General features: G+C 45.7%; 1 protein-coding gene across 1 annotated transcript in view; it reads left to right on the top strand.

Moving 5' to 3' along the window:
• Positions 1-22993, top strand: part of ADCY10 (adenylate cyclase 10) — a 1855427-nt gene that overhangs the window by 1481306 nt on the left and 351128 nt on the right. The window contains exon 21 of the mRNA XM_069226523.1: positions 13564-13756. Within this exon, the coding sequence (XP_069082624.1) occupies positions 13564-13756 (193 nt within the window). The remainder of the gene's footprint in view (positions 1-13563; positions 13757-22993) is intronic.

Below are 22993 nucleotides of genomic sequence, written 5' to 3'. Positions count from 1 at the left end.
TGACATATAGGGACTTCTACAGCATTGGTTGGTGGTGTGTCTGTCCAAGTTATCTGCAGAACAACGACCTGGAAAAATAGACACACCTTTATGCAGCACTACTGCTTGGATTCCACAGTACACAGCGATGCAGCAGTGAGTCATGTGGTGTTACCGCATCATTTCCAGTAAAGGTGAGCTATCATAGAAAATGATACACCACCATCCACAAAAGTATAGTGCACATTTCCTGTTATTTATATATACGTGTATGTATATATATATAGAAATATATGCACACGTGTATTTTAATGTTTGTATAAAATGTGCTATTTAACTGCTCTTTAATCTGATTCAATCATGTGAGTCTATGAAAGATCCAATACTGTAACTGTAGTTCTCCGGAATTGGTAATTTTTATAGATTCACATGCGACCAACCCTCCTTCCCTGAGAGGCTCACCTTTTCTTTGGTATGATACATTTCACAATTGTGCTCTGAAAATCTGAGAGACAGACGTCTCTGAGGGGAGAGTTTTAGAGGGTACTTCAACAACAGGCTCTTTTAAATGATAGAGATATGTTACTAAAGTGAAGACTCTATGGCCTTCCCCGGCTATATTTAACATGACACTCCTTTTCTTATGGTACCGTGGGACTCCCACTTTGACAATGAGGAATGATTCAAGCTTGTGAATCTATGAAAGATACCAATACTGGAGAACTGCAGTTACAGGTGAGTAACTTATTTTCTTTTGTCATACCAGAATTCTGTCTCTAAGTTTGTTCTGGGTGCAAGACCTGCTTCCAGCTGGATTTCAGTGTTAGATGTGGGAGGACCCTAGGATTACCATAGTATATTCTCCCACTCACATAAACTCAGCCCTCAGGCCCAAGTTGAGTGTGGCCAAAGGCTTTCACCATCTTGAAAATGCTCAAAGTGTGTGGGATTAGCACCATATAATCCCTTGGTTAGGGCATGCTCAAGGGTCATTCGAGCCCACTAGCTCATGACAGCTGTAAATGTGTAATCTCCAGGCACCCACATCGGAATAATCCTGGGCCGGAGGAAGCAAAGACAAGAAGTGGACGGAATATGCTCTCAGCAACCTGTGAAGAGCTGTAAAGGACTAGACTTATTCCAGGACAAAAAAGCGGACTCCAAGAGTTGTAAGTCTAACCTTCGTACAAGCTACAGCAATACAACAAGAGGCCTTTCCTACACCTACCCAGCTAATCAGAGGCAACTGGACTCCGCGTGATACCTTCTGAGTCCCTAAGTGCCTCCCCTGAGGTCCCGGGTAGCTTTAGTAGTGTACTCCTGTGGTGGATTAAGACTTAAAGAACTAAAGCCAGAAGGTAAACCTTTTGCACAGGAAGAACCTGTTGGTGTATCCAACACTGCTCCATCACAGTCAGTATCAAATTGCACCCAGGTCCAGTTCTACTATGACCTTTAACTATCATTGGCATTCTGTGTGCCCTAGAAGCAATGCACCCCTGCCCCCTGAAGTAAATCCAGGATTTGCAAATGTCCTGCTGTAAGCTCTTGCAGGTAGACTCTGCTTTGTCCTTGTCCACTATTCTGTCCCACATTTGCCTTCTCTGACTCATGGTTATTGTGTTTGTACTATGTCAACTATTAACTGTGACTCAACTCTCAATATTTCATCAACCATAACAGTCAATTCATTTTCAGAAAATCTATGGGCTCTTCTTCCTGCCATTTCTACACACCCAAAAAATATTTTAAGAATAAAAAAAATAGGCCTATGTGTTTTAAAATCTTTACCTTTTAAAATGTTTTTTTATTATATATATTGATTATGTATTTTGTATTTTGTGTAAAGCATATCTCATTATAGATCTGTATCTTATAAATAAATTGATTGGTATGCCCTTCTGTCACTGCAGGCATGCTTATATTTTTGAAGTCAAATCTTTTAATAAAACTCTTGCTGATATCTTCGGGCCGGATTACAAGTGTGAGGTATTTGAACATGGCAGGTTGCAGTATGAATGTTTGTGGGGAGCTGCCTATCATCTTATGGGGGGGGGCAAAGGTTTTGCTATTCAATTGAGTGAATTGCCTATTTATCCAGCATCGGATCTTTGTTAGATACACATGCTTGAGTTACTCTGCATCATCAAGTTGGGAATCCCTGGTGTGTTAGACCGGTTGCTTGCAACCAACCCAAGCAATATTAAAGAATTACAAATCAATAAGGACGCTCAATAAGGAGCAACACACACATAGCTGGTACTGTATGACTTTAACCCCTTCACTGACAGGCCTTTTCCCCCTCAGGTGCCAGTCCTTTTTTAGCTACTTGGGGCAGTTTGCGCTTAGACCCTCATAACGTTTTGTCCACATAAGTGACCCACGCCAAATTTGCATCCTTTTTTTCCAACATCCTAGGGATTCTAGAGGTACCCGGAGTTTGTGGGTTCCCCTGAAGGAGTCCAAGAAATTAGCCAAAATACAGCAAAAATCTTGTTTTTAAAAGAAAATTGAAAAAAAGGGCTGCAGAAGACGGCTTGTGGTTTTTCCCTGAAAATGGCATCAACAAAGGGTTTGTGGTTCTAAAACCACCAGCTTCCCAGCTTTCTGGAACATGCAGACTTGAATCAGAAAACCACATTTTTCAACACAATTTTGACATTTTACTGGGACATACCCCATTTTTACTATTTTTTGTGCTTTTAGCCTCCTTCCAGTTAGTTACAGAAATGTGTGTGAAACCAATGCTGGATCCCGGAGAGCTAAAAGTTTCTGAAAAGTAGACAACATTCTGAATTCAGCAAGGGGCAATTTGTGTAGATCTTGCAAGGTTTTCCTACAGAAAATAACAGCTGAAATAACAAAATATTGAAATTGAGGTGAGAAAACAGCCTTTTTTCTTCACGTTTTACTCTGTAACTTTTTACTGCGGTGTCAGATTTTTGAAAGCAATATACTGTTACATCTGCTGGACTCTTCTGGTTGTGGGGATATATAGGGCTTGTAGGTTCATCAAGAGCCCTAGGTACCCAGAGGCAATAAATGAGCTGCACCTTGCAATGGGTTTTTATTCTATACCGGGTATACAGCAATTCATTTGGTGAAATATAAAGAGTGAAAGATAGGTATCAAGAAATCTTTTGTATTTCCATAATGGGCGCAAGATAAGGTGTTGAGAAGCAGTGGTTATTTGCTCATCTCTGAATTCTGGGGTCCCCATACTAGCATGTGAATAACATGGCATTTCTCAAATAGATGTCTTTTTTACACACTGTCTCACATTTGGAAGGAAAAAATGTAGAGAAACACAAGGGGCAATAACGCAAGTTTTGCTATTCTGTGTTCCTCCACGTCTCCCGATAAAAATGGTACCTCACTTGCGTGGGTAGGCCTAATGCCCGTGACAGGAAATGCAACATGGATACATCACTTTTTCCCAAAGAAAACGGAAGTGTTTTTTGGAAAGTGCCTAGCTGGTGATATTGGCCTCTAGCTCAGCCGACACCTAGGAAAACCTACCAAACGTGCATTTTTAAATACTAGACACCTAGGGGAATCCAAATTTCCTTCCATAAGTCTCCCGATAAAAACTGTACCTCACTTGTGTGGGTAGGACTAGTGCCCACGAAAGGAAATGCCCCAAACACTATGTGGACACATCACATTTTCCTAAAGAAAACAGAGCTGTTTTTTGCAAAGTGCCAAGTTGTGGATTTTGACCTCTAGCTCAGCTGGCACCTAGGGAAACCTACCAAACCTGTGCATTTTTGTAAACTATACACCTACGGGAATCCAGGATGTGGTGACTTGTGGGGCTCTCGCCAGGTTCTGTTACCCAGAATCCTTTGCAAACCTCAAGATTTGGCCACAAAAACACTTTTTCCTCACATTTCCATCACAGAAAGTTCTGGAATCTGAGAGGAGCTACAAATTGTCTTCCACCCAGCGTTCCTCCAAGTCTTCCGATAAAAATGGTACCTCAGTTGTGTGGTTAGGCCTAGTGCCTGTGAATGGAAATGCCCCAAAACACTATGGCCCTCATTCTGACCTTGGCGGTCTTTTCGCAAGACCGCCGAGTTACCGCCGCGGTAAAGACCGCCGACCGCGGCGGTATGCCGCTGCGCGTATTCCGACCGCTGGGAGCGTTCCGCCGGAATACCGCCAGCAGCCACACTGGCGGTCGGCGGGAAAGTGGAGACTGGTCAACCTCCACCGCCACGCCAGCAGAACACCGCCCCCAGAATTACGACCCACATTTCTGTGTGGCGGTCTTCTGTTGGCGGTCTTCTGTTGGCGGTCACGTCCCTATGGCTCCCGTCGCCTCCCGGAGGACCAACGCACAAGGTAAGTTGATCGTCCGTGAGGGGAGGGGGTGGGGGGGTGTTGTGTGATGTGTGCGTGCATGGGGGTGTGCGTGTGAGTGTGTAGAGGGGGTGTGTGAGTGCGTGCATGCGGGCGGGGAGTGCTGCTGTGCCTATGGGCAATGTGTTTAGTTCGGCGGGTGTGCATGTCGGCATGTATGTGTGCGGGTATGTGTCCCCGTTGTGTATGTGTGTGTAGGGGGTGTGTATATGTGCATGTTGGGGGTGTGTGCATGTCGGGGTGCATGTATGTGCATGTCGGGGTGGGGGTGGGGAGGGGGTTCGTACCACCTCTGGGGGGTGGCAGGGGGGTGGAGGGTGTGGGGGGAGGACTCGGGTGGGTAGTGGGGGGTGGGGGAGACCCCTATCAGTGCCAGGGAAGGAATTCCCTGGCCCCGATAGTGCTTACCGCCATGGTTCGCACGGCGGTTCCCGCCCGCAAGAAACCGCGGCGGTAGGCAGGGTCATAATACCCTTGGCGGTCTTGGGACGACCGCCGGGCCGGAGTGCGCAAACTCCAGCCCCGCGGTCATGACCGCCGCGGCGGTCGGAGTGGAGAAGTGGCGGTCGGTCGCGGTGGGGACCGCCGCGGTCAGAATGCCATTTTTAATACCGCCAGTCTGTTCGCGGTCCGACCGCCGTCTCTCCGCCGACCGCCAGGGTCAGAATGAGGGCCTATGTGGCCACATCAAAATTATCAAATACTAAACTACCTTTTTTTATGGGGGGACCTGCGTTTTTAGTCCTGGGCTCAGCATCCATATAGGGAAACCTACCAAACCCAAACATTTCTGAAAACTAGACACCCAAGGGAATCCAGGGAGGTGTGACTTGCGTGGATCCCCCAGTGTTTTCTTACCCAGAATCCTCAGCAAACCTCAACTTTAGCTAAAAAAATCAAATTCTTTCCACATTTCTGTGTGGGAGCACCACACCGGGACAAATTTCCAATCACCCAACTTTCCCCTCAGCCTCCCGGTAAAAATGATACCTCATTTGTTTAGGTGGGCCAAGTGCCTGTGACAGGGAAGAGCCAAAAACATGTTGAAATTGAGGGGGAACCAAAGCGGGTCCAAAAGGGCAGTTTGAAAAAATACATTTTTAGGCTGACAAGTGGGGCAGAATTTTTATTGGTATAGATAAGACAATGCTGGGTGGTAGGAATTTTGTGGATTCCTGCAGATTCCAGAAGGTTCCATCACAAAAATGTGTGATTTCCAGCAGAGTTGGAGGTTTGCAGGGCATCGTGGATAAGAAAATGGTGCGGGGTGCATGTGAATCACCCTGCATCATCCTGGAATCACCCAGATGTTTAGTTTTCAGATGTGTCTAGGTCTTGTGGATTTTTCTACATGGCAGCATCCCAAAGTCCAAAAAGTGTAGCCCTCACCAATCCAAGTGGGATGATTTTGAGAGTTAGCCAAGCTCTTATGGCCCAAATGTAAAACCAAAACCCAAGATAATCAAATGTCCTCTTTCTTGCAGTGGGATAAGATGTTTTAGTGTGCGGGGGAGAGCTGAAAGACTGTTACCCCTTTCAGTTGGGGTGGGGGCATTGGTACACCAGGGGTCCCCCATGGGCTACAGCATGTGTTATGCCACCCATTGGAGACCATGCAAACTATGGGCCAGATTTACAAGAAAGTGGCGCATTGGTCCTGATGCGCCACTTTTCTTGTTTTTCTCCTACCACCACCTAGGGACACCATGGGTGTGCTGTATTTACAATACGACGCACCATGGTGCATGTTAAGCCAATAGCATAAAAAAATAAATTGTTATTGTGACGCTTTGCTGCACTAGCGTCAAAATTGTTTAAGCTAGTGCAGCAAAGTGCTAGGAGACCCATTAATTACAATGGGTGCGTCACTTTAATGCCTCCAATGAGCAGGCATTAAGAATGACGCAAAAAATGTTGCAGTGAAATCTTGTAGATTCAATGCACCATTTTTTCTGTCCTCCTAATGTCTGAATGCCCCCCTTGCATGCATTGCGCCACTTTTTAATATGGCATGGAGAAAATTGCCTCCTTGAGCCACATTAGCGTAAAAAAAATGATGCTAATGTGGCGCAAGGTGGTCCTAGGGCCTTGTAAATCTGGCCAGATTTTAAAGGGCCTATGTCTGCAGGCCTGCCATTGAAGCCTGCATGAAAAGGTGCATGCATTCTTTCACTGCTGGTCACTGCACCAGGTCACTGTAAGTCACCCCATGGTATGCCCCCCCAGCGCAGAGGGCAGGGTGCATGTTCCTGTATGTGAGGGCAGCCCTGGTTTTCTAGACACTGCCTTACTCACTAATAGGGCTTGCCTGGACCTCTTACAAGGTGCAAACACCATAGGTGTCCACCACACACCAGGCCAGCTTCCTACAGCACCTGCAAAATGAATATTTGCTTTAAAAAAAGTGTTCTACCTCACTTGCTACAGATGCAGAACGGCAGGATTTCCCCAGGACAGAGTGCATGGGGATATGTGGGTCTTCAGTGAGCCCAGAAGATTGTGTCATCTCTCCAAACAAGGACTATTGAGATAGCTATCAGCATGCAGTGAGTTCTGTAACAAAAAAAAGCAAAAATACTGCATAGAGGATGAGTGATGGCACACTCATCCAGAGGCTTTTCAGCAATAACAGCCTTCTATGCAAGAAAAACCCTGCCTGACATCTATGGTCACTTACTAGAACAAGCATCCATTCACTATTTACTCACCTGGATACAGATGCAATGGTAGATTCTTCAGCAGTGGGACAAACAGTTCTGCACAACCTTTTTAGATATGGTGTGCCTGCTTCCTGCTTCGTAATTTGCTTCTGATCCTAACTGTTTTATTTCAATCAGGTGAATCTATGAAAGGTCCATTGCTATAGAAGAACAAGTGGTTTATCGAGAACTACAATCCTTCAGTGTTGGCATCCCTCATTGATACACATGGGGACCACACTCTTCCCTGGTTGCTAAAATTCCATTTATGTGCTTTCAGAATCTGAGCTATAGCGCGCTCTCTGGGAATGTGGATGCTGTTGTACTTGCCTAATTTGGTGCTTATCATTGATGTAAAGGCACTACTAATCAAACACTACTATTAAGCCTGTGGTCATTGTAACTGTGCTTTTTGCTGTTTTAAACCACAGGGCATTCCTGTGATGATGGCAGAGAGTAATTCAAGCATGCAAGTCTATGAATGAAAGAACCATATAAAACTGTAGTTAGAGATGAGTAATTTTTTTCTGATATTTACATTCTTTATTTGTTTGTCAGGAGACCACTTACTACAGCCTTTGTCTTCAGATGGCCTGTGTCTTACTGTACCAAGTCAGTTACCCCACAATACTGAACTGCCATGCATTCTTTGTCAGTGCCAGAATATTGCCCATGATACACATCAAGCCTTACAGCAAGATATACTTTTCCCTTTTTTGCTTTAATTATTTACACCAGACATTCTCCTTTTTGTGTATCTGATAGAGACTTTAGTTGCATATTCCTTACCTTAGAATTTACCCAAGGCGTCAGATTGGATCCGGAGATTTTTCTTTGAGCAGTACCCTTGAGCGCCATCAGGTGGCGTTGGTTGACTCTTCGTCTATCATTGGCATCATGATCACCGTGATGAGATCGCAGTCGTATGGAGGTGCCACCCCAGCATGCTTATGTCAGTTCTTTTCTTTCTGCAGCAGCCTAAGCGCAGATCCAAAGAAGAGCGACCCTCAGTTTTTTTCAGCTGAATTTTCCCCGGTTTTGGACCACCTGGTGCGTCAACATGTCCCGGAAGACCAGATTTAAGATGTGTGACTCCTGCCACTGCATGATGCTGGTAACGGATCCACACCTCGTGTGGTTGCGGTGCCTGGAACATGAACATAACCCGAAGCCGTCCCCCAAGTGCTGGGCCATGAACCAGAAGGCTTTGAGGGAGCGGACCCTAGGCTCATGGCAGCCTGGCGCTCGGCTCTTCGCCGCTCTCGGTCTCGCTTGAGGGGAAAGTCACGAGACGCTCGTGGAGCCATCACCACTCATCCCCGTCCCATTCCAAATCATCAGGACAATCGGGTCACAAGCAGAAGAAGTAGAAGAAGAATTAACGTTCCTTCACTTCACCCGTTGCTTGGATGATGCAACGCAGGAGGAGGGTCGTCTCTCTAGGGCTCCATCCTTGGAGCCTGTTTCTGGGTCGCGCCATGCCTCCCCTAGTTTCCGGAAGCCAGAGCCACCCTTGCCCAACTCAGGGAGTTTTATGAGGCCATGCACCTCATATTTGGGCAATGTGACCCTCCTGTGACACCTTCAGGCCCAGTAGAGTCGGCAGAGGCCATATCGGGTTCTGCGCTGGCAGCTTTTGCCTCGGCTCTGGAGGGCACCCCAGGATTCGTTACTGGATGCGAGCCAATGCCAGTTGTGCAATTGCAACCTTTGCCTGCACTAGTACAGAAGAGGAGGGAACCTCATATTCAGTGGTGGTGAGAAGAGCGACTCAGGTCCTAGACCTCGATCTGCCTTCTGTGGCTGTCAGGACTAACCTCCTGACTGGGGTGCTTCTGACCAGGGCTTCCACAGCTGAACCCCTTTTGTCCTTCACTGATGTCCTGCTAGGGGCATGGTCTAAACCCAGCACAAGGGCTCTTTTGGCCTTCAATGAAGCCCTCACTGATGTCCTACTGAGGATGTCCTTTAAACCCAGAATAGGAGCTCCTGTCAACAGGACAATCGGCCGCCGCCTAACGACCCTAAATTCCTAACGCAAAATCCTACGCCTGAGAGTTTGGTCACCCAAGCTTTTTCCTCTTCTGGCGCATTCCCTTCCACACCCCCATACAGGAAATCAAAATGGCTGGAACAATTTGGGAAGAAGTTATTCTCTTCCTCCAGTCTGGTGTTGCTGTCTGTGAACACCACATGCCTTTTGGGCCGCTACTCCCATACTTTATGGGATACAGTCACGCAGGTGCTGCCACAAGTCCCGGAAGAGACCCAGGCCATTTTTTTCCCAAGCTGTTGCTGAATGGAGGGATGCAGCCAAGTTTGCGATTCGTCGTGTGCTGGACGACGGACTCACTAGGCAGATCGGTTGCGTCGGCAGTGGCCTTACGGCGCCATGCTTGGTTGAGGACTTCCGGCTTTTTGGAGGATGTCCAGCTATCGCTTGTGGCCCTTTGATGGCACCTGTCTCTTCAGAAACAAAGCGGACTCAGCACTCGAGCGCTTGAAGGAGTCCTGGGCTACGGCTCAGTCCCTTGGCCACGCAGCTGCTCCTCGCCCCCCTCAGTCTGATTTTTGCCCCTTTTGTGGCTACAGAAGGGGCACCAGCACCATCTATTTCCTTCCAGCTACCATGCCCAGCCTCTGCGTGGATGAGATCGTAGGATCCAACATTGCCATGAATCAGGGAGCCTGCGGTCCTCCCAGTCCACTCTCCTACCCCTGCTGCAGCCTCCAAAACTTCCAAGTCTGTTGCTCCATCACAGACCAGTTGGAATCAGGATTCACCATCACCTGCCCTACTGGGACTCCCCCACAACAGACAGGTGGGGTTTGCAAATTGTCCAAAAGCACTACTCCCTCCCCTGCGAGACTGCTCCTCTGGCCATGCCACCAACCTATGATCGGAAGATGGAGAATCACTTGGCACTCCCCCACGAGGAAGTTATGGCTCTTTTCCCCATAGGATGGTGGCATGGCCTCTATGGCCATGCCACCATCCTACGATTGGATAATAGAGAATCACTTGGCACATCTCTGCGAGGATGTTACAGCTCTTTTGACCAAGAGAGCCATGGAGTGGGTCCCTGTGGCAGAAGTAGGTCGTGGTTGTTATTCCCGCTACTTTCTGGTGCCCAAAAAGGACCAGGGCCTCCACTCTTTCCTAGACCTCCAGTCCCTCAATCGCTTCCTCAGAAAGGAGAAGTTCAAAATGCTCACTCTGGCTCAGGTCCTAAATACCCTGGAAACTAGATGGCAGCGTTGGACTTGCAGGATGCCTACTTTCATATTCCTGTCCTGCCTGCCCACAGATGTTACTTGTGGTTTGTGGTAGGTCACCAGCACTTTCAGTTTACTCTGCTCCCCTTTGACCTTACCAGCGCCCCTTGGGTGTTCACGAAACTGATGGCAGTGGTTGCAGCTTATCTGTGCCGGCTAGGGATTTCAGCCTTCACCTATCTCGATGACTGGCTGTTGAAAGCGGGCTCGTCCCAGGCTGTTGTCTCCCACCTCCAGACTACGGCAGATCGCCTGCATTCTCTGGGGTTCACTATAAATGTGCCAAAGTTACACCTGACTCCCTCTCAGATGCTCCCTTTCATCGGAGCTGTTCCGGACACAGTGCAGTATGTGGCCTATCCTCCTGATATTCTGGCTACGATATGGATGTTTCAGCCTCTGTCCTGGGTTTTGGTGACAATGACTCTGAGGTTGCTGGGCCTCTTGCATCCTGCTGGTCACACATGCTTGATGGCATATGCAAGCTCTGCAGTGGGATCTGAGGTTCCAGTTGGTGCAGCATCAGGGGAATCTCTCCAACATGGTCCAGATCTCGGAGAGAACTGCACAAGATCTGCAGTAGTGTCTTTCAAACCACGATTGGGTTAAAGGCAGATCCGTCTCCCTTCCCCAACCAGAAGTAATGACAGATGTATCACTCCTGGGATGGGGTGGCCACATGGGGGAGGCAGAGATCAGAGGCAACTGGTCTCCAGTGGAGTCCAGGCTCCAAATAAAACTTCTGGAGCTCAGGGCGATCAGGCTTGCATTGAAAACATTCCTTCCCTCTCTCAAAGGGAAAGTGGTGCAGGTGTTCACGGACAACACCACTGCCATGTGGTACTGCAGCGCAGGGCAGAATGGGGTTGTGGACCCTTTGTCAATAGTCTGTGCATCTCTGGATGTGGCTGAAATGTCAGGGCATTTCCCTGGTGGTTCAACATCTGGTGGACTTTCTGAAGGACAGAGCAGACGAACTCAGCCGTCAATGCATGGTCGATCACGAATGGCGTCTCCATTCGGAGGTGGCACAAGGTCTCTTTCAGCAGTGGGGACAGCCTTGGTTAGATCTGTTTGCCTCAGCAGAGAACACACAATGTCAGTTTGCGCGTTGGAGTTTCCAAGGCAGCACTCACTTAGCAACGCTTTTCAGCTTGAGTGGAACTCAGGCCTCCTATACGCCTTTCTGTCAATCCCACTTCTGGCCAGAGTTCTCAAGAGGATCAAGAAGGACTGCACCCAAGTAATTCTTGTAACTCTGGATGGGGCACAAAAAGTATGGTATACCAAGCTTCTGAGCATGGCCATCGATCCTCCACTCAGACTGCCTCTTTGGGAGGATCTTCTGTTGCAGCAGCAGGGGATGGTTCTCCACCCTAACCTGTCCAGTCTCCACCTCCTTGCGTGGAGATTGAGCGACAGCAGTTGACAGCTTGCGACCTTCTGCCTGAATTCTGTGATGTTACATTTTCAGCCATGTGTCACTCCACCAAAATGGTATACGACTTTGGTTGGAATAAAATTGTGGCATGGTGTACCAACAGGTCTGTTGATCCCTTTTTCTACACCTCTGTCTGAGGTTCTTTTGTTTATACTCTCTGTTGCACAGCAGGGCTCTGCTTTGTGCACGTTTTAAGGTTGTCTGTCTGCCATCTCTGCGTGTCTCAGGCTACCTTATCAACCCTCCTTGTTTAAATCTCCCGTTGTTGGGAGAGTCCCCAAAAGTCTTACCCACATGTTTCCACCTACCCAGTTCATAATGCCCCAGTGGGATTTAAACCTGGTACTCACTTTCCTCATGTGTGCTCCTTTTGAGCCTCTTTATAATTGTCTTCTTCGGCTTCTCACTTGAAAAACAGCCTTCCTTGTAGCCATCACCTCTGCATGCAGAGTGAGTGAGCTCTTCCTTCAAGGCCATTATTAATCTCTGTCCATCCTGACAAGGTGGTGCTTCGTACCAGGGCCTCTTTCCTACCTAAAGTGGCCAGGCCATTTCCAGTAGGCCGATCCACAACTTTGTCAGCTTTTTAGGCACCGCCACATCCTTCTTGTGAAGAGGAGAGACTCTACCGTCTGGATCCAAAAAGAGCATTGGCGTTCCACCTCAATCATACCAAAGATATCTGGGTGCACGATCAGCTGTTTGTTGGTTATGTGGGTAAAAGAAATGGACTGGCAGAACAGAAAAGGACCATCTCTAGATGGGTTGTTCTCTGCATCAAAATGTGCTATGCTTTGGCTAAGAAGCAACCCATTGAGGGTTTGCTTGCTCACTCTAACAGAGCAACTGCTGCAACCACTGCATTGGCATGCAGAGTTCCAGTCCTGGACATCTGCCAGACAGCAACGTGGGCATCCCTGCACACGTTCACTAAACACTACTGCCTGGACAGTAAAGTCCGCCGGGATAGCTACTTTGGCTGTTCGGTCCTGCAGAACTTCTTCGTATAATTTGAGTTCGCTGACCCGCCTCTGGGCATGGTATTGCTTGGGTATCTATTCTAAGGTAAGATATTTGCAACTAGAAGTCTCTATCAGATGAACAAGTTACTTACCTTCAGTAACAGATTATCTGGTAGAAACATGTTCTAGCTGCATATTCCTTTTTGACCCACCCATCCTTCCCGCTCTGCAAACTGATTTCTAGGGAGAAGGACTTCCCCTTTTTCAGGGCCCTAGTTCTGGCGCACGAGGATCAGTGTTCTTCATGGCTCTGCACTTCTGACGTGAAAAGTTGTGAAAAGAAACTGACGTCAGTGCACCAGGGTGGTGCCTATATTCGACTGCAACTCCATCACGGTGATCACAGTGCCAATACAGACGCGGAGTCGACAGAAGCCACCTGACAGTGTACAAGGGTACTGCTCAAAGAAAAATCTCTGGATCCAGCCTGACGCCTGGGGGAAATTCTAAGATAAAAAATCTGCAACTAGAGCATGTCTCTACCAGATAATTAGTTCCCGAAGGTAAGTAACTTATTCTTATTTATTACAATCATGTGCATTCTCCTTTAATTGTGTGTTAAATTATGTTTAGACACTATTGAAACCATAATGTTTGGAAGTGGCAATGGTTTAAATGTTTTGAGTCATTTGATGCTGTTAATCTTTTGGCTCCAGCTTTTTTAAGTTTTTGTTCCTATTTTTTTCTTGTTAAGTATAGGAATATAAATAGTCATTAATCGAGTTTCTTCTCCATGTGTTGCTCGATGTAAAGTCTCTTGTACTTTCTCTCTTATGATTGGCAGAGTGGTAGCTATGGAACTAGCAAAGCTTAATATCAGACAGCCATTTTACACCATCCAAACTCTGATTGCAATGTACCTGCGCATTGATGTGTGTAAGACCTACATGGAGAGAGAGAAGATCATCGAGAGCAAGATGTCGGACCCTGAGAATGAGTGGAAACTATGTCTGCTCAACACCCTCTTCTTCGTCAAGGTAATATGTATTATGCAAACATCAGTTCCCAGTACTGCATTACTTACCCACCCTCTGCCTTGCCAAGCCTCGTAAAGGTCCCCTCTCCTATGACCTCTTAATGGTCTCACGTCATTCTGCTAAAGAAAAAATGACACTATGCAGAGCTTTTGATAAAGCACCGGTTCGTGATGGAAAAATAGACTATGGAAAGAACAGAAATACATTATTTGTTAAAAGAGATGCACGGGCCAGACTGGGTAAAACGGGAAAAAAGTACAATTTAGGATGGAAGCGAGTCACTGAAGGAGGTGGATTGCACTTCTGGTAAAATATTGAATACTTTGTTGTAACAGAACATGTCATAAACCTGGAACACATTCCTTTAACAAAGTCACTAGTTTAAAGATTTAAAGTGTAGCCTTGTAACAACTTCTCTGTGTATATATGGCTTTGGGTTCACCACTGTCATGATGGTAAACAATTAGTATACCTGCTGGGATTCCCTTTTCACATGGAAAGATTGACTGCATTCTAAAGTCATGTTTTGTATTATAGCATTGAAATGGTTAACAAGCGCTGCCAGTGCCCTTTGTGTCATTGATGGTTTTAGGCGCTTGAAAGTCATCATAAATGCTCTCTGTCACTCTTTGTACTCGTGCATTCATTGGTTCACCCACTGCCTCCTCCTTGCACTCACCTTCTGACTCAAACACAAAAAAACACAAACTCAACAGCAATTGCAAAATAAAAGCATATAAGTAGGAAAAAAGAACATGCTGCTGTCTAAATACAGCAGAAATGTAGTTTCAATAACATAGAAGCGGACTGTCTTTGCAGTGGCATTGAATATACCAGTAGCATTGTTTTAAACTTACCCATGGCCACCATGTGTAGAACCAACATGTTGACCATCTTAGCGTTATAAAACAATGATCCACTTTTATTAGAGTGCAAATCTTCTAGCCCAAGGACTTGTCAAAGGGGGTACCAACACCAAAATGCTTTCCTACAAAGGTAATCTGTGAGATTTTGTGTAACAAATGACCTGACTTCAGGTTTTAACGTGTTACACAAACAATCCACCCTTAAAGACCTATTGGGTTTTGTACATGAGTTGTATAGTAAATAAATCAGGCATGCTACCTTTGTTGTAAGTTTTCACAATAAACAGATAAAACCAATGACGTCTGAAATACCTTTTCCTGAAGAACCAATCAGGCCTATGGCTGTTATCACTAGTTGGTCATCATAACAGGCTCAGATCTGCTCTATTGAGCTTAAGCTTTCTCAAACAACAACCATCAGGCATACAGTCAAAAATGTACAAAAGTATACAAATGTACAGTTGGTCTTAAAAAATACTGTCTCGCTTAAGAGGGGCTAACAAGGGTTCTAGCAGTGCAAATCTTCCATCCCCATGATTTATCAGAGTAGGTAGTCAGCATCAAAACCATTGCCTATTATTTTAACCTTAGCAGATTCCATGTAACACAATATCTATTTGTAGGTTTTAATACAGAGTTACTCCAATATTGGAACTCTCATAGATTCACATGGTTGAATCCTTCCCCGTCGCTGAGAGGGGAGCCCCCGGTACATCAAAACAGCTATACATACAGGCTACTGAAAAGAAAAAAGCCCTAAGCCTTCACTTTAGAAGCCTATCCTCATCATTATGAGCAAAAGGACCTAAACAAGGCCCAGCCAATCAGGCTTCCCCTCCCGCTAGAACCCTCCTGAGAGGAGCTCCCTTCCCTCAGATTTTCTACTGCACGTCGTGCTAGGGAGTCTCCATTGAGCTCTGCTCAGTCAACACTTCAGAGAAGTTCATTTTCACTGTTTTTCTTCAGAAAAAGTATTTTCTACAGCAAGTAAGGTGTCTTCTTCTTACCTTGCTAAAGAGAACTCTGTTTTGGAAAGAATTCGCCATGTCAGATGAAGAGAAGAAAATCCTTTTCAGAGCCTTTAAGACCTGTGGGAAAAAGAGGCTTCGCTCTGAGGACCCACACAGAGACTGTATTTACTGCCTCTACCCTGACCATGTGGCCAAACCCTCAAAGACAGGGAGGGTAGACTACTAATTTGGCTTCAGAAACTGAAGTGCAGATCTAACCCAGTGTCTGGCTCTGATTGTGAGGAATCTACAACTTCCTCCAGAAAGCTACAGAAAAGAGGCAGATCTCCTGAACCTCACTCGGAAGATCTTCCTAGAAAGGCTCACAAGAAATAAAAAAAGCTGTCCTCTAAACCTGGAAGTCCTTCCAGTTCTCCTCACAGGAGCTCTGCTTCTTCTAAAAAGCACTCAAAAGAGAGATCTGTTTCCTCAGAGCGCAGTAAGAGAGCTTTTCCTGAGCCTCCAACACCACCTCCTGTGGTGAAACAGGTTTTTAAGAGACCATCAAGAAAATCGGCAAGAGCACCGTCGACAGTGGTGTCTAAAAGTGTCTGCACAGCATCGTCATTGACGGCTACAATGGCTACAATCTCTACGGCGTTACACTCTTCATCGACAATCGTATTGACAATGTCCTCGTCGACGACGTTCATGGTTGCCTCGCCCATCGCCTCTCCTTCATCCATGTTACCGCCTGTGAGATTGTCGATGTTGACTCTACCGTTGTTGTTTTCCTTGTCTATGAGAATTTCTCCATCGATGTTTCCGTCGGCGACGCTGATACCGTCGATGATGCGGTTGACGACCCTGATACCGTTGACAATGCCGTCGGTGATGCCGATGAGTGTACAGTCTACGTCCCCATTGATGATGTCATCTGTGTTGCCGTCGACGATGCCATCGATGTGGGTTAAGGCACACAAGAAGTCTTCTTTCCTTTCACCATTGGTAACATCTCCAGGTAGAGTTTCAGCCTTGGTACCTACGCATCTGCTAGAGCAAGAGGACTCAGATGATGAGGGACCTTTCGGGGTTGCTCATATCCCATCAGAACTGCACGTCAAGTGCCAGGATCTAGAGGAGGACACCCAGCATGATCATCAATCTTACTACCCGCAACCCCACCAGTATCCTTATCAGGAGCAGATGGTTTCCTTGCCAGGATCACTCATATCTGATCTACAACTTATGTTGGACGTCTATAGAAGGCGGTTTCCACCAGCTGGTTTGGAAGTTCAGCAACCTGTTGCATCCTCTATACCTTCTACCCCTGTCAATCCAGGAATCCAAACATCCCAGAGACCGCCACAAACACCAATTTCCTTTCCTGTGCAGGATTTGTCCTCCTCTGAGGATGATGATGATAGAGAGGAAGGAGAACTGCCGGACGCAATAACTGAATGAGATGACTATCAATTTCCCATTCCATCCTCTCCCTCTCCGGTTCCTGTAGATTCCCCTCTGGGTGACATCGGCGGTTTCCACAACCTGCTGGAAAGAGCTGCTAAAAGATTAGAGCTGCCCATGCCCACAAAACAGATGGACTGTTTTTTGTATGATTTTAGGGAGCCTTTTCAAAAGAGCGTTAAATCTATGCCGATTGTGGACTATATCTGGAATGAGGGCATTAAAGTTATGAAGAACCCAGCCACGTTCACCCCAGTTCTACCTCCCCTTGATAAGAAATATAAGGCGCCTGAAGATTCTCCGGCCTGCCTCACGGGCCATCCCAGACCCGACTCAGTAATTCCTCAGGCGGCTCAACGCAGATCAAGGAACCCTTCGGCATCAATCTCTGCCCCACCTGACAAAGAGGGTAGGAGATTAGACAATATAGGAAAAGTTTTTCATTAATGGCTTCGCTTATTATACGAGCTTCTAACTCTCTGGCTATCTTAGGCAGATACGATAGGCAGATATGGGCTAACATTGCACCCTATTTGGATCAACTGCCTCGAGACTCTAAATCAGAAGCAAAGAAAGTCTTGCAGGAAGGGGAGAGATCTTCTGCAGAAATTATAGACTGCGCTATGGACATCGCTACTACCACTTTCCGTCAGATGGCAGGTTCTGCTGTTCTCAGAAGGCAAGGTTGGCTCCGAGCGACTTCATTTAGACCCGAGGTCCAAAATCAGATCCTTGACCTTCCCTTTGATGGCGAAGCCCTTTTTGGGAAGCACATTGATGATGCGCTTCAGTCAATTAAGACTGACACTGACACAGACAGGTCCCTGGGTACCCTGCAGTTTAAAAGGCAGCCTTTCCGAGGAGCTCGAGGCCGTGGCTACTCATCGTACAGACCAGGGTTTCAGCAGTATAGATATCCTTCAGTCTCTGCGGCATCCCATTCCCTTCGTCCTCAATTCCAACAGAGAATGCCTCAACAGGTGACTTATTAGAGAGTTTCCCAGAGAGGAAAGGCTGGAAGACAACAAAAAGAGGCAGGCCGTAGACAATGACTTCCTATCGTCTCTGGCTACAAACCTTCACTTGTGTTCAAAACTAGGGGGAAGGATTTCCCTCTACTTCCACAATTGGCAGAAGATAACATCAGACCAATGGGTCCTAAATCTCATACAGTTTGGCCATACCCTGGAGTTCTTGCACTACCCCCCACAAAGCCTCCCCTTCCTCGAAAGGTGAAGCACTTGCATCTGCTCACGCAGGAGGTCGACTCCATGCTTCTCAAGGGAGCTATAGAAAAGGTTCCACATCGGGAGAGAGGAAAGGGTTATTACTCCCGATTCTTCTTAGTCCAAAAGAAACAAAAAAGTTGGCGGACAATTTTAGACCTTAGGGACTCAACATTTATCTCAAGAAACAATCATTCCGTATGATCACCTTATCAGACATCCTGTCCCTTCTAAATTCAGGGGATTTCATGGCCACCCTTGATTTACAGGACGCATATTTTCATATCCCTATTCATCCTTCCCACAGAAGATATCTCAGATTTGCAGTAGCCAGAGACCATTACCAGTTCAAAGTCTACACTTCGGCCTGAAGTCGGCTCCCAGGATCTTCACCAAGTGCTTGGCTCCAGTGGCAGCTTTTCTCAGGAGGCAAAACCATCAATTCTTCCCGTATCTGGACGATTGGCTGGTCAAAGCCAGATCCAGATCTCAGGCGCAGAAGTCCACAAGAGCTTGTATCGAGCTGTTCACATGTCTGGGCCTAACGGTCAATCACGAAAAATCAGCTTTTCAGCCCCTAAGGAGAAGAACATTTCTAGGGGTAGTACTGGACACTTCCACCAACAAGGCAGCCCCTACAGAGGACAGACGGAGAAAGCTAATCTCCCTCGCGAAGCGTTTACAAAAAAAAAGTACGTTTCAGTTCGCCTATTCAAGTCCCTGTTAAGGATGATGTCCTCCTGCATTCCTCTGGTGCCTTTCTGTCTAAGAATGAGACCCTTCCAGGAGCAGTTAGATCTTCAATGGGCACAAGCCATGGGGTCTTTCGACGATATCATCAGGATTACCAAGCTCATGATGCTCTCTCTAGCTTGGTGGACTCAAGAGTCTCACTTAGCGAAGGGACTTTCTTTTCTCCCCCAACAAGCACCTTGGGTGATAACTACAGACGCTTCTCTCAAAGTATGAGGTGCTTAGCTCCAACACCGACAAGTGAGAGGCAAATGGAAGCCGCATCAGAAAGTCTTTCACATCAATTACCTCGAATGGAAGGCTCCTCGACTAGCGCTGTGGGCTTTTCTCCCAAAAATAAGAAGTTCCTCGGTTCTCATCCGGACGGACAACACAACGACAATGCATTACATAAACAAGCAGGGAAGAATCCAGGTCTCTACTCTTATCGAAAGAATCTCAGCGCATTTGGGAATTGTTTATCAAACCTTCAAGCGGAACATGTCCCAGGTATACGGAACATTATTGCGGATTCCCTGAGCAGATCACAGTCGTCCAGCCACGAGAGGGAATTGGACCAGGAAGTCCTGAATCAGGTTTTCGCCCAACGGGGGAAACCAAATCTGGATCTCTTCGTCACACCGCAGAATGCAAAATGCCATTTCTTCACAAGTCGGGATCCACATCAGGACTCTTGGGGGAATGCGTTTTCCATGGCATGGTCAGCAATTTATGCCTATGCTTTTCCTCCCTTTTCCCTGATTCCAAGGGTTCTGGCGAAGATCAAGATCGAACGCTGCAAGCTCCTTCTGATTGCTTCAGCATGGCCTCGTCAGTTTTAGTATACAGAACTCCTTCGCCTCTCGCAGAGCCGCACCATCCCTCTACCAGTTATGCCCTCCCTACTTACGAGGAACGAGGGCCAAGTTCTCCACCCGGATCCGGCTTCACTTCACTTGACAGCCTGGCTCCTGAACACCATGAGTTTGGGCATCTAGATTTGCCATCGGATTGCAGGGCTATTCTTGCCAGAGCTGTAGCTGAGAGTACCAACAAATGTTATTGTCTGAAGTGGAAGAGATTCTGCTCTTGGTGTGCTCGGGTCCAAGTGCACCCCTTTTCGTCATCACCGCAGCAGATTTTACCTTATCTTCTGCTTCTAGCCAGATCAGGTTTGGCGATTTCTTCGATTAAAGTTCACCTGGCAGCAATTTCCCGTTATAGGCGTTCAGAGAATGAGCCTCCCTGTGGTCGGCGAGAGTCATAAAACTGTTTCTTAAGGGTCTGTTTAGGTCCTTCCCTCCGGTACGGCCTCCACCTCCTTCATGGCACCTTAATTTGGTCTTGTCTCAATTAATGAAACCACTGTTTTAGCCAATCCACAAGGCAGATATAAAGTTCCTATCCTGGAAAGTCTCTCTTCTGCTCGCTCTCACCTCAGCTAGAAGAGTAAGTGAAATATAGGCATTCACGATCCAGGATCCTTTCATACAATTCAAAAAGGATAGAGTAATTTTGCGAACAAATCCAAAATTCATACCTATGGTGCCGTCCGATTTTCATATAATCAACCAGTTATACTGAAAACATACTTTTCTAATCCATCGACACCAGCAGAGCAAGCTCTACACTCTTTGGATGTTCATAGGTGCCTGAAGTTTTACCTGGACAGAACTAAACAGGTTAGACAATCTAACCAGCTTTTTGTGGCGTTTTTAGGGCTCCATGTAAGGGGCTTGCTTTATCTAAACAAGGAATTGCGAGGTGGATAGCCTGTGCCATTAACTATTGTCATACAGTGGCAGGAAAACCTTTGCAGAATCCACCGTGGGCACATTCTACAAGAAAAAGGGCTGCATCCATGGCACTTTTTGCTGGAGTGCCCATTCAGGACATCTGCAGAGCAGCCACTTGGACGTCTATGCATACTTCCGCAAGACATTACTCTTGGGAGGAAACTCAGCAAGGAGATATGGTGGTAGGACAAGCGGTGTTGCGACATCTTTTTCAGTAGCGGTGTGCTATTGTAAGTTCTTTATTCCTTTTCCTGCCAGCCCAGTCTAATTTACGCACATTGCATAAGTTTGTTTTTGTTCCTTTACGGCTATCATATTCATAGTTTTTCCTGTTTTAACGTACTGCAAGATTTTGCTGATATATGGAGGTTCCAAGGTATATAGTTTTATATATATATATATATATATATATATATATATATATATATTCCAAACAAACACTCTCTAGATTCCAAGAGCACCAGGACGCCTCCGTACACTGAATCATTAATTTATTTAACAACTAAACATGACAACTCCAACGCGTGTCAGCATTACGCCTTGTTCACGGATAGAGTACTATTTCCATTTACCATTGAAATACACTAATGTATTAACATAAAAAGAGGAATAGTTTCAAATCGATCATTTCAGTGGCAGCCATCTTTAAAGGTCCATTGTAATGTAACAATATATATAACAATCATTTCTGCCATAGTTGCTCACATTATTATGTATGCTCTTGTCCAATTTTACTCCCACAATGAAGATAAAATATCAAATGCATAAATATAAAAATGAATATAAAGAATAGCAAACAATGATTAAATATAATATCTAATACTTAATTCTAAAGATATTGCCCAAGTGGGCAGAGTTGCTTAACCATATTGTTCTGCCTTTGTCATTCTCACAACATAATTATAACCTTTCTTCCACTGTGAGATCTGATCCAGCCCTTAACCAATCTACACAAAAAAATAAAGAAAAATTACATAAGAAACATCACTCAACCTACACCTACACCCCTGCTTGTAAAAAAATTGCAAATGTACACGTATTATATATAACTTATTAATTCATATTCTTTTGCATCCTCAATATTTTCCTTGTTTGAATGTTTTTCCTTTCTTGTACATTTTTTATATACATTTTTATATACATTTTTATACCAAATGTGTGCTTAACTCATCACTGAAATTCAACCCTATAGGATCCATTGTCTCTAAGCCTATGATATAACATGACTCCATGATCCTCAGTGCCTTTTCTCTGTTACCCCCCCCCCGTTTGTTATTCTTGACCTGGTCAATCACTACAAATCTTAGGAGATTTTCATTGCCATTGTCAATTAGCAAAATGTCTCGCTACTGGGTAGCTCTTGTCATAGTTTTTAATTGCTCGTCTATGTTCTAACACCCGTTTCTTTGCACTATGAATTGTGCTCCCTACATATAGTTTTTCACATGGACATATTAGGCAATAAACACAGTAATTCGTCCCACAATCATAACTTCCTTTGATGATAAAGTCCGGATCCTTCCCTGGTATCCTCAACTTTTTATAACTGCTACTGCTTCTGCACGCTTTGCACTTCATACAACATGAAAAGCTGTTACCTGAGTTATCCCTAGTCCGTCCTCCACTGGGTATGTCATTGCAGCACAAATCATAACTCAATGACCTACATCTCTTGAAGGTTATCTGGGGTCTCTCATAAATACATTCATTGTGCTCTGTATCACTTTGCAAAATGTGCCAACTCTTGCTCAAAATACTCCGCATTTTATATGCTTGATTACTAAAAGTTGTCACAAATCTGATTTTATCCTCTTTATTGCTCTTATTCACATCCACGTGATATAATAGGTCATCCCTACTCACTTATTCAACTTTCCTTCTTGCTTGTTGTATAACCCTTGTTCCATAACCTCTCTCCTTGAATCTCTCACACATCCTGTCACATTCTTGATGGAAATCCAACACATTACTACAGTTCCTCCGAGCTCTTAATAGCTCACCATAGGGGATGCTGTAATTCAAATTCGTAGGGTGTGCACTACGCGCGTCTAAAAGGCTATTCCCAGCTGTCTTTTTTCTGTGTAATTTTGGGATTAAGCCTTCCTCACTAGCTGTAACCTCAACATCCAGAAATTCCACATGACTGGGGTGCAAGTGTTCTGTAAATCTCAAATTGTACTTGTTGTCATTCAATTTCTGT

This window comes from Pleurodeles waltl, chromosome 3_2, assembly GCF_031143425.1.
Source record: "Pleurodeles waltl isolate 20211129_DDA chromosome 3_2, aPleWal1.hap1.20221129, whole genome shotgun sequence".
Classification (NCBI taxonomy): Eukaryota; Metazoa; Chordata; class Amphibia; order Caudata; family Salamandridae; genus Pleurodeles; species Pleurodeles waltl.
The sequence above is the reverse complement of the archived record's forward strand: the minus strand, read 5'-3'. Positions and strand labels throughout refer to the sequence as shown.